This window comes from Rutilus rutilus (assembly GCF_951802725.1).
Source record: "Rutilus rutilus genome assembly, chromosome: 4".
Lineage (NCBI taxonomy): Eukaryota > Metazoa > Chordata > Actinopteri > Cypriniformes > Leuciscidae > Rutilus > Rutilus rutilus.
In genome coordinates, this window is record NC_140212.1 from 11,336,840 (window position 1) to 11,353,226 (window position 16,387).

At 36.5% G+C, this 16,387-nt stretch overlaps 1 protein-coding gene across 1 annotated transcript; it reads right to left on the minus strand.

Moving 5' to 3' along the window:
• Window positions 1-286: 286 nt before the first annotated feature.
• twf1b (twinfilin actin-binding protein 1b) lies at window positions 287-9,921 on the minus strand. Its single transcript, XM_084406974.1, has 9 exons — window positions 9,807-9,921; window positions 8,995-9,072; window positions 8,344-8,522; window positions 6,673-6,768; window positions 6,476-6,580; window positions 4,695-4,820; window positions 4,292-4,442; window positions 2,053-2,174; window positions 287-1,921 (listed from the first exon to the last, which is right to left on the minus strand). The coding sequence occupies exons 1-9, from the start codon at window positions 9,829-9,831 to the stop codon at window positions 1,754-1,756; spliced, it is 1,050 nt and encodes a 349-aa protein (XP_084263100.1). The 5' UTR covers window positions 9,832-9,921; the 3' UTR covers window positions 287-1,753.
• Between the last annotated feature and the right edge of the window lie 6,466 nt (window positions 9,922-16,387).

The window sequence follows — 16,387 nt, forward strand, 5'->3', positions numbered from 1 at the left end:
TTTTTTATCTATTAAACACTTTCTTTTATAAATCACTTCCTTTTGCTATCTAATGTACTGATTACAAAATTTGTGAAGGATGTTGTCACATTAAATCATAATAATAACCAGACATTAAATAGCATGTATTAAACTAAAATTAAATTGAAACAAAATAAACATGCACTATTCATGCGATATCATGAAATATAGATAGATAGATAGATAGATAGATAGATAGATAGATAGATAGATAGATAGATAGATAGATAGATAGATAGATAGATAGATAGATGACTCCAAATGTATATCTTCAAATCTTTTTTATTTTTCTCTCTCTTCTTTCTTATACAATGCATAGAAAAAGACATTTAAGACTCTACAATGATTCGGTTCCAAACTTCATAATACCCTTACACATGAGAAATGTTAATAGTGGTTTGCCTGTTGTTAATCAGCCGATGGATCGTCCCAGAGGTTATGGAACTTACAGTCCCTTCCCTTATGAGTGGTTTCAACAGCATCTCAAGCGAACTGAAATCCATGCACTGTATACATTAGTGTGGTTGCAAATGGCATGAAATGGAAGTTGACCATTAGTTGACACGTAAACATTCGTTCAGACAGACAGGATGGCCATAAACCCCTGAAACCATGGACACTCAGTTCAAGATGTTAGACAACGACACCATCTGGACAAACAGCTGTACAGGCTTAGAAAAATAGTATCTCTGCAGGTTTAGTCTTCACTAGAAGAAAAATAGCTAATAGCTTTTTCAGATTTGTGTTATGACTGATTCTACTATAATCATATCTCTATAATTAAACAATCCTACGTTTAAAAAAAAAAGGAAAAAAAGCACAAGACCAATTTTTAAGAATTAATACATATTTAAAAAGGTATTGGAACATTTTCAGCACATTATTCTTGGCAAATCCTTCATTGAAATCATCCCTACCTTCTCGCTACAAGGTTCAGTGGCTGTCAGAATACTGATGAGCTTGTCAAGTGATTTATTTGGTCGCTCTTTAAGAAATTTTACAACCTAATCAGTCAGAAAGTTAATAAATAATGCTTATGGCCTCATTCAACGGATCTGAACTTCTGACCTTCCTGATCAGACAACCACATGGAGCAAGATTCACGGCTGTGGACTGTTTAATTTTCTGGGCTTGTTTTCCAAACATAAATCTTGCCTAATCTCCAAAGCCAATTTCCTGGACAAATATTAACGCTACTCCTCAGTTAAAAAATTATTTTAACTGGAAAGCTACCATTGGCGTGCAATATATACCTGGACTAGATTAGAAATCCGTTTATGGGAAACCATCTCTTAACGTTTTTTTCTTTAAAATGTTCTTCAAAAAGGGTTTTCCTCAAAAATCAATATCTATTTCTGGAAAACAAGCACTAAATGGAGTATCTATTTCAACAGTATTGCACTCTACATCATAATCTTGGCTAATATGCAAGTAAACAGCATAATAGTGTTAAAACTATCACCAGGAACATCACAGACGGCATCCTTAAATGCAAGTGAAGCTTCGTAAAATACATTCTCGTGTACCTCAATCTGTGTTCTTCGACATAGCGTATCATATTGCAAGCTACAAAATGTAATTTCACAGGCTTAGTGTTTTACTTTGTGCATAGATCAGTCTATAGGGCTGTGGTCTAGATGAGTCAATGGAAAAAAATGGAAATTTGTTTCAGGACGGGGATTCATTAGACTAAGTGGAATGTACCACTGTCAATCTCGGAATAGGAAGAGGTTTAATCGTCATCGCCACCGTCCCCCGGCGGCCGCGTGATTCGACGGACCCCCCTCTTCCCGGTTGGCCCCTTGGGTTTGGCAAAAGCTTGCTTGTGCGCATGCTGCTTGGGATGGACCTCTTCGTACAGGAAATCACTGGTTAGTTCATCGCCGTTTTCAATTTCCAGCTGAAAGGATGAAGAATTAAATGAGAAACTATAACATTAACATTATTGTAAATAGTCTGATTCTGATAGCATATTCACGCTTCCAGGAATTTATCCTGTAATGTACTTAATATTAGGCGAGCATATAATACCTTTTTTGCAATTTCAATGCCCAAGTTTTTCTCCACTGTGTCTACGAGAGGGTTTTTGCAGCTTGAATACAGCATTCTCTCTTTGATGCTGCATTTATAACCAGGCATAGAGTACATGAACACTAGAAACACAAACACACACAAAAAAGCATTAAAACACTTTCTTTCTTTTTTTTTTACTTGTTTTTAACTTGTTCACACTTGACAATAAGGGGAAGAAAGTGCAGAAAGACAAAATGCATCCATATCAATGATACATTCTCTAAAAACAAATCTCGATATCTTATGCAGTGTTAATTTTCACAGAAATGTATTTTGCATCAAGGATGCATTTTAACAGAAAAATGTAACAATTATATAAGGAATTTTGTTAAGAAAATGATATTTGTAAGAAACAAAGCTTTGAGACAATCCTTTATGACAAAATTCAGAAGAGCTTTACCTTCTCAGGAATAAATTACATTTCAAAATATACTAAAATAGAAAACATTTTAAATTATAACAATATTAGTTTTTACTGTATTTTTGATCAAATAAATGAAGCCTCACTAAGCATAAGAGACAAATACATTTTTTTTTTATATATATATATATACAGCGGGGGAAATAAGTATTGAACACGTCATCATTTTTCTCAGTAAATATATTTCCAAAGGTGCTATTGACATGAAATTTTTACCAGATGTTGGTAACAACCCAAGTAAGCCATACATACAAAGAAACAAACAAAAATAAGTTCACAAATTAAGTTATGTGTAATAATGTGAAATGACACAGGGAAAAAGTATTGAACACATGAAGAAAGTGAGGCGCAAAAAAGCATGGAAAGCCAAGACAACTGCTGAAAACTTACAGTAATTAAAAAGCAATCCAGCCCCCTGTCAGTGGAAATTAATAACAGCTGGTTCAGTCCCAAATGATGGCTTACAAAAAGGTCTCATTGCCAAGGTGTCACACAAGACACATCTCATGATGGGTAAAAGCAAAGAGCTGTCTCCAGACCTTCGCAACCTAATTGTTGCAAAACATAATGATGGCATTGGTTATAGGCGCCATTCTAAGCTTCTGAATGTTCCAGTGAGCACTGTTGGGGCCATAATACGGAAGTGGAAAGACAATAATTTCACCATAAATTTGCCTCGACCAGTGCTCCTCGCAAGATTTCTGATAGAGGAGTGAAAAGAATAATCAGAAGAGTTGTCCAAGAGCCAACACCAAGTTGTATGGTGTTTTTAGGGTAATGTGCACTGCCATTTCTCCTCCAAACATGGTGTGTATTATGGCATCCAAACAGTTCAATTTTGCTCTCATGTGACCACACTATATTCTCCCAGTATTTCACTGGCTTTTCCAAATGTTGTGCAGCAAACTTTAAATGAGCTTCAACATGCTTTTTTCTTCAGTAATGGAGTCTTGCGTGGTGAGCGTGCATACAGGCCATGGCGGTGGAGTGCATTACTTACTGTTTTCTTTGAGACAACAGTACCTGCTATCTGCAGGTCGTTTTGAAGCTCTCCACAAGTGATCCTTGGCTCTTGGACAACTCTTCTGATTATTCTTTTCACTCCTCTATCAGAAATCTTGCGAGGAGCACTGGTCGAGGCAAATTTATGGTGAAATGATTGTCTTTCCACTTCCGTATTATGGCCCCAAAAGTGCTCACTGGACCATTCAGAAGCTTAGAATGGCGCCTATAACCAATGCCATCATTATGTTTTGCAACAATTAGGTTGCGAAGGTCTTGAGACAGCTCTTTGCTTTTACCCATCCTGAGATGTGTCTTGTGTGACACCTTGGCAATGAGACCTTTTTGTAGGCCATCACTTGGGACTGAACCAATTGTTATTAATTTCCACTGACAGGGGGCTGGATTGCTTTTTAATTACTGTAAGTTTTCAACAGTTGTCTTGGCTTTCCATGCCTTTTTGTGCCTCCCTTTCTTCATGTGTTCAATACTTTTTCCCTGTGTCATTTCACATTATTACACATAACTTAATTTCTGAACTTAAGTTTGTTTCTTTGTATGTATGGCTTACTTGGGTTGTTACCAACATCTGGTGAAAATTTCATGTCAATAGCACCTTTGGAAATATATTTACTGAGAAAAATGATGACGTGTTCAATACTTATTTCCCCCACTGTATATATATATATATATATATATATATATATATATATACACACACATTCTATATGAAGTATTTATACATATTTTTTTCATCTATAAACAATTGATTACCTGTGGATTCGAGGTAGTCTCCTTCATGAGAGTGTTTGTAGAGGAAAAAATGATATCTAGCCGCATCATTTGGGATCCTCTTAGGCAGATCTTTCAGATCCGTAGGAGCCGTGCTGGACAACTTGATGGATTCTTTAGGAAAATCTATTTCCTGTTAATGGGATGGACATGATCAATAAATATCATTGAATAGTTACTCAACAACATGTATTTCAATTCTGTCACATGTTGGGGGTTGTGTGGCTAAGAGTCAGCCCAACCAGTCTGTCAACAAGTTCAGGCCATTATGCACAGGTGTTATTTCTTTAAGTGCAATATATAGAACAAAGGGTTAAAAAGAGAGATAAGATGCTATTGTACAGAGCTGCTGGGAGTGGTGGAGGGGAAAAAAGGCCTGAAGTACCAGTTGAACGTAGTTAATCCTTTTCTCCCTGAACTGCTCCAGAGCCTGAATAGCTTCTCTCTGCATAGGGAACGCCACTCCCTGAAGAGTCTGCTGCTTTGTGTCAACATGGACGTCTGTCTGTAACTGAAAACACACATATAGCCTTAACAATGTGTATGCACTGGCCTGTAACAGCCAAAGCAGTCACAATGATTGTTAAATGATTAGTTAGGAACCAGAGCTCTACAATTCATGGTGTAGTTTATTCTTCTACTGTCTACTACAGGTTATTGCACCGCACACCTTTACACACAAACCTTTCCTTTACAAAGAGCTTTTTGCACTTTAAAACACTGCACATACTACACACTTTATTATTTAATATACTAAGTAAACATACAATTTGTTTGGCATATTTATATACTTTACTGTAAATAACTACTTACTTTTTTTTCTTTCTCAAAATTGTATTGAATGGTATATGTATATATATATGCACTACTGTTGAATGCCTGAGCCTCAACCAAATGCATTTCAATGTACAAATTGTCTTTGACATTTGTATATATTACAAATAAATAAACTTGAAATTATTAGAATGATTTCTGAAGGATCATGTGACACTGAAGACTAGAGTAATGGTTGCTTAAAATTCAGCTTTGCCATCAAAAGAATAAAAATAAAAATAACATTTTAAAATGTATTCAAATAGAAAACATTTATTTTAAATGGTAATATTGTCGTTTTTACTCTCTGATCAAATAAATGCAGCCTTGGTGTGGTATGCAAGATAATTCTTTCAAAAACAGTAAAAATAAAAACGTCATGATCCCAAACTTTTGAATGTCACAAAAAATTAATAATAATAATAATAAATATATTTATATTATATACACAATAAAAATGGACATGTCAACACTGCACGCCACATTCTGTGTTTCCCCCACTGAATGAACTTCCTGCTTTGCTTCTCTGCCTCCTTTCATCTAGGATTGGGACCAGCGTTTCATCCACCCATCTACTCAATAAAATCTCTCTTTCAACAATTTAATAAAAATAAAACATCACAAAGCTGCTTTCCTCTCCTCTTATACATGTAGATTAGTGTAGTATTATCTTCCTCCCACAGCTGCTGCTCAAAGGGAGTTCAGTGAGCCTTTTGATTGGTTCATTAAGCTGCCTGTCATTTTGCAACAGCCAATGAGACGTTTAAGAGTCAGAGCATATCCTTTTATGGTTTATGGGAGTTTGTATGCACTGCCAGCAGCATCCTTAGCAATTGGTTCCAGAAGCTGGTTTAAATGAGAGAGAGTGCATGGGACTGAGCTTCTCTATTTTTAGTCTGCGTATGTTTGAGGTCAGATATTACATTTATGTTTTTAGCAGACTCTTTTCCACAAATCATGTTAATACACTAGGCTTTGACATGATGTTGTAAATAGATCAAAACAGCACAAACATTACAAGATATATACAAATATATCAGATCTACAACATGCATATTGCTAAGCAAACAAACTACCAATCTGACAAAAAAAAAAAAAAGTTCACAATGCAGTGTAGTGCACTAAAACCATTCTGGCCTAATGGCTTCTAAAAGAGCAGCCTCAGTTAACAGAGATGATTTTGTGCAAAATGTAACGAAACGGTGTTTTACCTCAGGTCATGAAGTTACTGGATACAAAAGGCCTGAGGCGGACGGTTGGAATGATGTGGTTTTCACATTATTTTAATAAAACCTCAGCAGGGCCTGACTAAGGTGTACACCCACGCTGTGTTTACACTGATGTCAGCATTACCTCATTGAGTTTGATTTGCCTCAGTTCCTCCTCTGCTGCAGTCAGAGGTAGAGGCGCCGCCTGCGAGGTGAGGTACTTCCTGTAGCCGTTCAGAGAGATATCATCCTGGCCAGAGAGAGTGGGTTAGTGGGGAAACCAACGGCTGAGATTCGTTCATGAGTGAATTTGAATAAAATGGCAGCTGATATATGGCATACCTTCACTGTGCCAAAAATCTCCTCTTTAATGTGGCCACCACCAAACTCTTTTTTCAGCGTGGCCCTCGTAGCAGCATACAACATCTTTTGTCGGACCTGAAAGAAAACGTTTGTTTTCAAAATAGGTTTCAGATTTTTTTTAGGATCAGATTAATGTATTTTAACAGGCCAACATGCATCTGTAACCAAGAACTTTTAACAGGGATGATCAAAAACCAAGGAAACATATATGGGTCATTGACAAATAAGGTTTTTAAAAGTGTAAAAAAAATAGAATGGAGATATAACTATATTTGAAACCATTTTTTAGTTTACCTAGGTGTTAACAATAAGATTTTGTGGTTTGTACAATCAATTAACACTGTCTTTTGTCATTTTTTACAAGATGGAAAAAATTTGTCACCAAAAAACTCATTCGGTTTAACCACTGATTTGAAAGATAAAAACTGATTTGACATTGATGTTGAGATAGTATATAGTGTGTACCACAGAAGAAATATTAAATAAAATTATCACTGATCTCATAAATGTAATCATTTATTGGACTACTCTAAACACTCCAACATATTCAAGTAAAACATTGCACAGGGAAAGGAGAAAAGAAAAAAAGAGCCTTATCTGCTTTATATTTGTATTATTGTAGTTCCTTTAGTTATTAAAAACAATATTATTCCATTTAAATATTTACTATATCGGTTTTACCGAATGACCTTTTGACACTTCAAAATCTTTAAAATACCTTTATATGTAGTAAAATATAATTAAAACCTTTTCGGATTCAGTAAAAGAGATCAAGTTGTACACACTGTGTGTGTTTTGGATGTTATATATTTGTTTTTTTATTATTATTAAGGCCTTTGGACAAAAAAATGACCCGTCACGTCAATGACCCATATAACAACAATATAAAAAAGCAATACATGAAGACAATAAATAAATAAATCATAATAATAAATGACAACATGCAATAAGAATACTCAATACAATTATAATAATAACAAATTAATAATATTATATTAATATTATTTCTGTTTCCAGGTCAACCTTAAAGTTGGTTTGTAATAGAAGAGCAGTTTGAGCAATTTTATCTTGCTCACGATCAGCATGAAAGACTTATTTGGGTGCAATTGAGACTCTGACCATTTCAGTCTCTCTCTGTTTAACATTGAGGGAAAAAAATTAGAATGGCAAATTTGTAGCACTATATCAGGTCACCCCATGGCCCATGCTTTCCATAAAACCAAAATGAATGTATGAATGTATGTATATGTGTATATATGTGTATATATATATATATATATATGTGTGTGTGTGTGTGTGTGTGTGTACTGTGATATTTTGCTTCAATGCAAAGACTCCATTATATGAGCATAACTGATATTTTCACTCTGTAAACGATCACAGTACTAGTGGATCTCCATAGATATCCACATTCTTACTCTTTTGTTATAACAATGGTACAATATCCTTGATGATCATACCCACATAGTACTATAAAACAGGCCTGTTTTAATATGGACAGGCTTAACTGGGATATTTCTTTAAAGAGCTTTAAACCAGAGATACTATATATGGAGTGGATGGATTAAAAAGCACTGAGTGATGTCATCTCATGATTTCCTTTGGCCTCATACGAGCTGAAAGACGACGACATCACGCAAACAAACTCACTGGAGAGTGATCCGGAGACCAGGCCAGAAAGATCCACTCGTAACCCTGGTTGTTGGTGGAATCCAACCTGTAGAGAAGGTACGAGGGCATGTCGTCCTCCAGGAGTGGAAGAACATAGCTGTCCCATTCCTGGTCCCATTTCTTGGCAGCCCGTTTACTTCCGCCAAGAACTAACTTCTCTACAATGGAGGAAAGGAAAGTGTGATATGATTCTTTGGTCATGCATGGACACACATCCTTTTTTCTTTTTAAATCTTCTATTTAGGTCAGTCAAATGCAAAACAAGTTGATTAGTTGATGAATGATAAAAACATTGACAGCCAATCAGAATCCACTCGACTTTAAAGAGCTTGAGCATTTAAAGCAGGAGACGACAAAACTTCAGCACGCTAATCTAGTTATCTTTATAGTGATTGTTCTTGGTGTGAATGGGCCTTTAGTCTTGATTTGTGAATGTAAAAGAATGTTTGCTGATAATAAAAGAATAATGATGTAATTATATTTTTCAGCAAACTTTGTAAGGTTCTAAATTGAAAGTTTTTTTTAATGTTTTTGTCATGCCCAATTGATAATGCAAGTGAAAAGGGTTAATAAAATAAATAAAGGAGCATTTGATCTGATGTGTCAAATTAAGTAAAACTGTTATCTCACCATTTTCAATCACTACTTTGATGAGCCGATATTCTCCATTCCGAGCCTTTGCAAAGATTTCTTTCACTTCCCCGGTAGCTGAGAAGAGAAAGCACAGGGCGAGAAAGAACAGGACACAATGAATCCATTTATTCTGATCCGAAACAAAGCTGACCATCTCTGGATAACGGAATTGAAATTTGGCTGATGAACTAAAGCGAGAAGTCTAAAGAGGCATTGTTAGGGGCAGTTTTAGGAGACTGTTGTCCATTCCTGGAGTATGTTCTTTGAAATTCTTTGCAGAAATCACAATATTATCATGCAAAGTGATCTTTAATTAAACCATTAGCATAACTGCATTGATTCATAGTAATGTGTTGTCATGGTAACACAACGCCACTGCAGTAAAAGCTCAATCAATATAACTTAAACAGATGCCCATTGCATAATGCCTGGCAACAGCTTTGGATAAAGGTGACACGGTTATTACAGCTGGACCTTTGAAACCTGCTGTCTTCCTTATGAGTGCACAATCCTCAACTCCAGTACGACTACACACTCACTGATAGTGAAAGACCAATCGGAGTTTATTTGCATGCCCATATTAGAACAGCAAAAGGCAGAGGACACTTGACACAGATTCACTGTCTGTCTCTGGTTTGTTTACTGCTAGCTCCCAATAAAACTATATAAGGCAAATCAGTCTCAGCAACGTCCACAACAGGTTATTCTGTTTACAGACAATCGCCAAATAAAGAAACGTGCATTACAGCGATGTTTAAACTCCGTCCGACTTATTTGAATCGACGATAAAAGATCGTAATGGATTTTACCTTGGATGCCGGTTTGATGAGACATTCTCGTTCTCTTGCGTCGGCCGGTTGGTTGAAGGCAGTAGTGAAAGAACACGGAAGTCGGAGAATGAACTACAGTAATTTGATAAGCCTGTCATGTGATGTCATTACGTGACCCCGCCCACTGCGGCGTGCGTGTGCTTGTGGTTTTTTATTTATTTTTAGGAACAAACTCTATAAATATATATAAATATAAAAATTATAACAGAAGTTGCCTTAAAAAGCAACTTCCTAAAGTAATGAAATAAAATAAAATAGTTTATTTCTAAAATTGCCATTGTTCTTTTTTGGATTGGTGGTAATTATAACTAGAAAAGGAAAGTTTTTTCCCCTTAGTTTTTATGTTATATAATGGTTACATTATTATCAAAAAGCCTACTGAAATGAACATTGATCGAATTGAATCATAACATCAAATGTAGTATGCATTATGTCAGTAGTTTTCAAACTGGGGTCCGGGGACCCTGAGGGGGGTGCAAGGGGGTCCGTGTAAAATCTGAAAGAAAAACAGTAAACTGGCTAATAATAATAATAATAAGTAATTAAATAATACATCTAACATTACTGAGTAGAAAACCAATGTAATAAAGTTAAGCTTAATAGAAACTAAATAATTTCCAAATAATATGGAAGACATATTGCTATTACCTTTTCCACGTGTGCGTATATATATAAAATAGATGTCCTTTAAATTTTAGCTTGGGGGTCCCTCATACAAGGATGATCATATTTGGGGCTTGAAAACTCTGCACTGTTCATGCTGAATGTTCAGTTCATGCTGAGAGAAGCAGGGCGCTTGGCATTAGGCTCTGTGCACTCGGGACTGATCTTGGAAGTGGTGGAATTTCTCAAATGCAGGGTGGGGTTGCGAACATCCCACAGACATATAAATATACAGCCAGACTAAAGTGTTGACTCAGTTACTGTGTGTGTGTGTGTGTGTGTGTGTGTGTGTGTGTGTGTGTGTGTGTGTGTGTGTGTGTGTGTGTGTGTGTGTGTGTGTGTGTGTGGGAGGGAGGGAGGGAGGGGTGGCACTATAGAGCAATGGCAGGGTAATTCATAGTCAAAGCAGACTAAACCTTCATTGTGAATTAGAGGTTACTGGGCCACACACCCCAGTGCCAAAGGCCTTAATCAAGATCCTCTGCGATAGTTGTGTGTAATAACACATTCTATTTAAAGAATACATTTCTATTATTACACAAAATTGGCTGCTTGCTAATTACTAAAAAGTCATCTGTTCCTTACTGACTTCTCTTGATATACTGAAAGCGTTTTAAAGCAAAATTTTATCAATGGATCCAGCATTCCAAGAAAGAATGAATTGTAACGTTCCATTCCTTCCTCATCCATTAGGTTATTCTGACCTGATAAAACAATGCATTTTGTAATATTGTCTGAATACCAGATTCATGCAGCAGGGGACATTCATTGTGATTTGTGCAGCTTCTGTCTATTATGTAAAGCACACAAAGGACAAGCGAAAGTCACATCTCACAGCTGTTAAAAATGCAGAGCCTGGATTTTCACAACTACTCACATTCAACATGTTCGAGGATCATTTATAGAGGAGACGGAGTGATGAAGCCAGTCAGTAGCCTATACTGTAAACGGGGATGATTAGGAGGCCATGATGATGGACAGAGGCCAATAGGCAAATTTATGGGACTTTTTTATGACCACAGAGAGTCATGAACTCTGTTTAACGTCTCATCCGAAAGACGGTGCTCTTTGACAGTATAGTGTCCCCATCACTATACTGGGGCGTTAGGACCCACACAGAACACAGGGTGAGCGCCCCCTGCTGGCCTCACTAACACCTCTTCCAGCAGCAACCTAGTTTTCCCATGAGGTCTCCCATCCAGGTACTACTGACCAGACTCAACCCTTCTTAGCTTCAGTGGGCAATCAGTCTTGGGCTTCAGGGTAATAAAGCACAAGCATTTAAGCACACGGATCATAAGTTATTTCTGCAATATGCAATGTTTTTCTTTGCATGGAATAAAGACCTATGTTAGCCAAAAAGCACAAAAGACTACACTACAAGAAAAACAGCACTTTATTTTACAGTCCTGAAAAGTTCAGGTTGATTTTCAAAATGACAACTGGATGCCATTCGCATGCAATGTGATGAGGTCACGTGTAGCATACAACTGTTTGAAATGTTTTTAATGGAATAATATCTACTGTTTTTTTTGTTTGTTTTTTTAAGTGTGCACTCTCAGAAAAAAAGGTAAGAAAAGCTGTTACTGGGGCGGTACCTTCAAAAGGTACACCTATGTACCTTATTTGCCCCTAAAGGGTGCATATTGGTACCTTAAATGTACTAAAGTGTACATAATATAATTTAAATTGTACACTACTAAATGTAGAAACGTTTGAAAAGGGTGACAGCTTTTCCATCCCGGTGACAGCTTTTGTGCCTTTTTTTTTTGAGAGAGAGAGTATTAATAGTAAACTGGTATTCAATTTTAATGATTGCCAATAGCATTAAAGCTGATTTAACCACTAGGTGGTGCTATTATCCTATTCGTTTTTGGAGCTCCTCGAGACTCCTCGCTTTTTTACATTTAGAATATGAATTGTAAATCCAGGAAAGCAGTTGCAGAATGCAGTATTCATTCACTTACTACAGATGTTTCATTTTATAGACTTAACAGAGAGCGTGAGTTTTCATTACTCTTTAAAGACACCTCTAACACAGCGACACAAAACAAACAAAAACTTGATTTAAATGCACAGGACAAAGTTAACAAGCTGTCATGAGACACACACCCAGACAGTCAGTAAGCTTCTCATGCAAGTAGGCCTACATGTATGGGATATAAAAATCCCTAGTACAAAACACATATTGTCTGGCTTTCCTGTAATGGGAAAATAAATAGACCCATCTAAAGCTGCCATCAGGTGTTTGTCCAGAACTGAATGGCCATTTCAAGACACATATAGAGGCCATAACTCAAGCTGTCCCATTTGTTTGAGTGTGTGTGGTTACGGCACAGACTGAGAAAGAGAAAGAGAAAGAAAATGTGCAGGCTTATGTTTTTTTTTTTTTGTGTGTGTGTGTGTGCGTGGGAGGGAGATAGAGAAAGGTAGAGAACAGAATAGATAGAGCCTGAGAAGATATTTCTGTCCATGACTATGATATTAGTGTAATTATGCATAGGCTTATAAAAGCACCAACTGTAATGAAGCACAGGGTATGCTGACTCTTAGCTTGATATGAGATAGGCTACTGTATAATGAATCCAACTGTTAGCTCTTTTTCAAAAGTCATTACTGAAAACGATAACTACAGGAAAATCCCACCATTTATCCTCTAACCCAAACCAAATTGTACCCCAAAGATGATGTTATACATGTGTCTGAAAGATCTGCGGGAAAATTCACAGGCATTAGTCATGAAACGGATGAATGCTTTCTCATTTTGACGCCACTGAAAGCGTTCTTGCCTTCATCCGTCACTGGGCTCCTGGTACAGTGGCTTTGGCACCGCGCGGCTGCTTTATTGCTCACATCCAGATGGACATCGCCAACTTTTGGTGTTAAAAATTTCATGACCTTCAGCAGCAGAGTAGGAGATTGATGGTCGCTGCACGACATCCAGTGCTACATTTATGAAGGAGGCTCATGGACTTGAATTTATAATCAAGTGTGTTTCATTTCACAATGTGATTTGATGCATTTTGTACCTACCAAGGCAATTATAATCTCCCTGAGACATGTTGACCTGCCAAAGTGTGTGTTTACATGGGGTGTAATGACTAGTGCTTCTTGATTATGAAATCATTTTCAAGTTGTGGCTTCAGTATACTTTCATCTATGAATCATACACGGAACACAATTTTTGTTAATTTATGAGTTTTCCTCAAAGCCGTGAGTTTCTGAAGCAAATTAGTTCATTCTGAATGAGTTAAATTATCGAGCAGCAAGCCTAGCCTGCGTGCATCTCTTGATGCATTATGGTAAATCAAACAAAATAACAACAATATTTTGTTCTAAGTACGTTTTCCATTTCCATTACGTGAATGAAACTTCTATGAACATTCTAAACAGCCATTTTTTTTACGTTTTAAGTTTGGTAACACTTTATTTTGATGGTCCCTTTTGAGCTATCTGTTGACTATAAGTAACTTTGCAACTATGTCAACTAACTCTCATTAGAGTATTAGTACACTCACTGTCTGCTTAATATCTGCTAATTATGTATTGTGATGGTCCTCCAAAAGACATTCTACTGACTATGAGTAACTTTGCAACATGTAGGTGCAACATTACTTATAGTCAACAGAATGTGTTAAAGATCAAAATAAAGTGAAACCGAATGTTTCATCCCCCCTTGGATATTTGAACATTCTTAGAACGGAAGTGTATTCACTCTTATTCACTCTTTTCAATGTTTCAGAAATGTTGAAAACATTTGAAAGTTCTGAAATAATGTTTTCATAATTCAATGGAAACAAGCTACAAACAAGTTTAAAACCAAGCACAATTTTGCTCTAAAATGATATTTTGTGGCATTCTCTATCAACACTACACGAAACGCAAGGCTGCCCCTGCGGGATGAGCAACTGGCTCCCACAATTTCACATCACTGACTTATCAATGAATCAAGATATGATGTGTGACAGAACGGAGCCCCAGTGCTCCAATGTCTATTTTATTAAACTCATATTTTACAGTTGCACCAATGCAGGCCAACAACTCATGATGTGCGTACACTGAGCGACTCTAGAGGAAAGCAGGATATTTCTCATCGCTTTTCTTTTGGGGGGCAGGGTACATGCTTTTGTAATCACCCCATCCATTACTCGGGTCATGAGAGGTGGCGAAGACATCAGTCATGGGATGGGGGAGGGACATCTTCTGGACCAGGCCGAGAGAGAGAGAGAGAGATCTCTTTGACACATCACAATTATCTTAATATGGACCAGATGAAAAAATTAGAATGAAGATAAAAATCTTTGTTTGATTTTTTGAAGACCATCCCATGCTTTTGTTCATTGTTCTCTTGCTGTAGAGTTGGGTGTGGTCGGTTCAGATGGTCAGCTTTGACAGCACCTTCCATCAAGACACATCTCACCTGTTATTTCCCTCTTTTTTTCAGCTGAATACACAGCATAAGTCTTTCTAAAACTCTCTCTGTAATTGTGTGTATATTTGATGTCTTATTGAAAGTAATCTTAAATAGTGAAGACCACCACACTTCTTTATAGTATGTTTTACAGATACACACCCAAAGCAGAAGATATCTGGTGTTGTATTGAGCGGATTTCTTTCCGTGCCATTCATCACACCCAATCCCAAAATCGATCCGCAAACAGCACAAAAACACACAAAAAAGAAAGTGCAATTATAGTCATGCAGAGTTAATAAATAAAGCTCATTAACTTTTAAAATCAATGATAAAAAGCAACCTATGTTTGTTGTTGTTATCAAAAGCATCTTCAAACAGTATTATGGCATAATATTGCTTAGAAACTAGCTAAGTATAGGAAAGCTATATATATATATATATATATATATATAAAATAACAAATTACAAATTATAATTTTGTACCATTTACAATTTTGGTACTGTGCTGGATCACCAGTTATTGCCCAATGTACAATAACACTGTACATGTTACCTTTTTGGCCTGGTGTGGAACCTGTGGAAAGGTAAAGAGGGAAAACAACATGTGTCTGTGGCTGACCAAAATTAGTCCTAAAGCAATAAGTGAGGTTTAAATTAAATCATTTCAAATTTTATATTAAAATATTAGCAAGTTGCATTGTCCAAAAGGCCAAAAATGTGCAAGAAATGATCACTAGTATCTAATTAGACTGAACCTATATTTAGATCTCATTATCATGACATATTTTCCCCTTATAGCTAATTCATATAGAGGAGTTTCCTCTGTTGGGAGAAGCAGATGGCTGTGCTGTTAATACTAATGAACTGGCTTAATTGTACAGAAATGTATTTGACCGTGAAAATTCCAGTCAAACCGCTGAAAATGCTTCTCTCAGCATGAATAACTCTTGCGGATTCAATTAACATCACCTCAGTTTACACACCGCCATTTATCAAGCACTGGCACAGCACTGTGTGTGTGTGTGTGTGTTGGGGAGTGTTGCAGAGGGATTTATTTAGAATGATATATTGTGAGGGGGATTTTGAGGCGGTAAATGTCTTACACTGAGAGGGCCATTAGAAACGCCTGCTTAGTCGGATTACAGCATGCAGCTAGTTCAGTTTTCCATTCATCTCCTCCCTTTCATTGTTTCCATTCTCCCTCCTCCCTCCTGTTGACCCCATTCACTGTTTCTCCAAACTCATTGTAAATAGTGATCAACCGAGCAGTGTTTTAGGCTAATATTACACCTAACGATGGATTGGAAAACACTGACATGTAAAGGTGAATTAAGTAGAATTACAGCAGCTATTCACAAATATTCTGTTATAAATATTTATAATATATATATATATATATATATATATATATACATTTACTTGCTTTAAAAAAATAGTTATTATTAAATAGCTATTTATTTAAAATAAAATTATTGTCTCATTT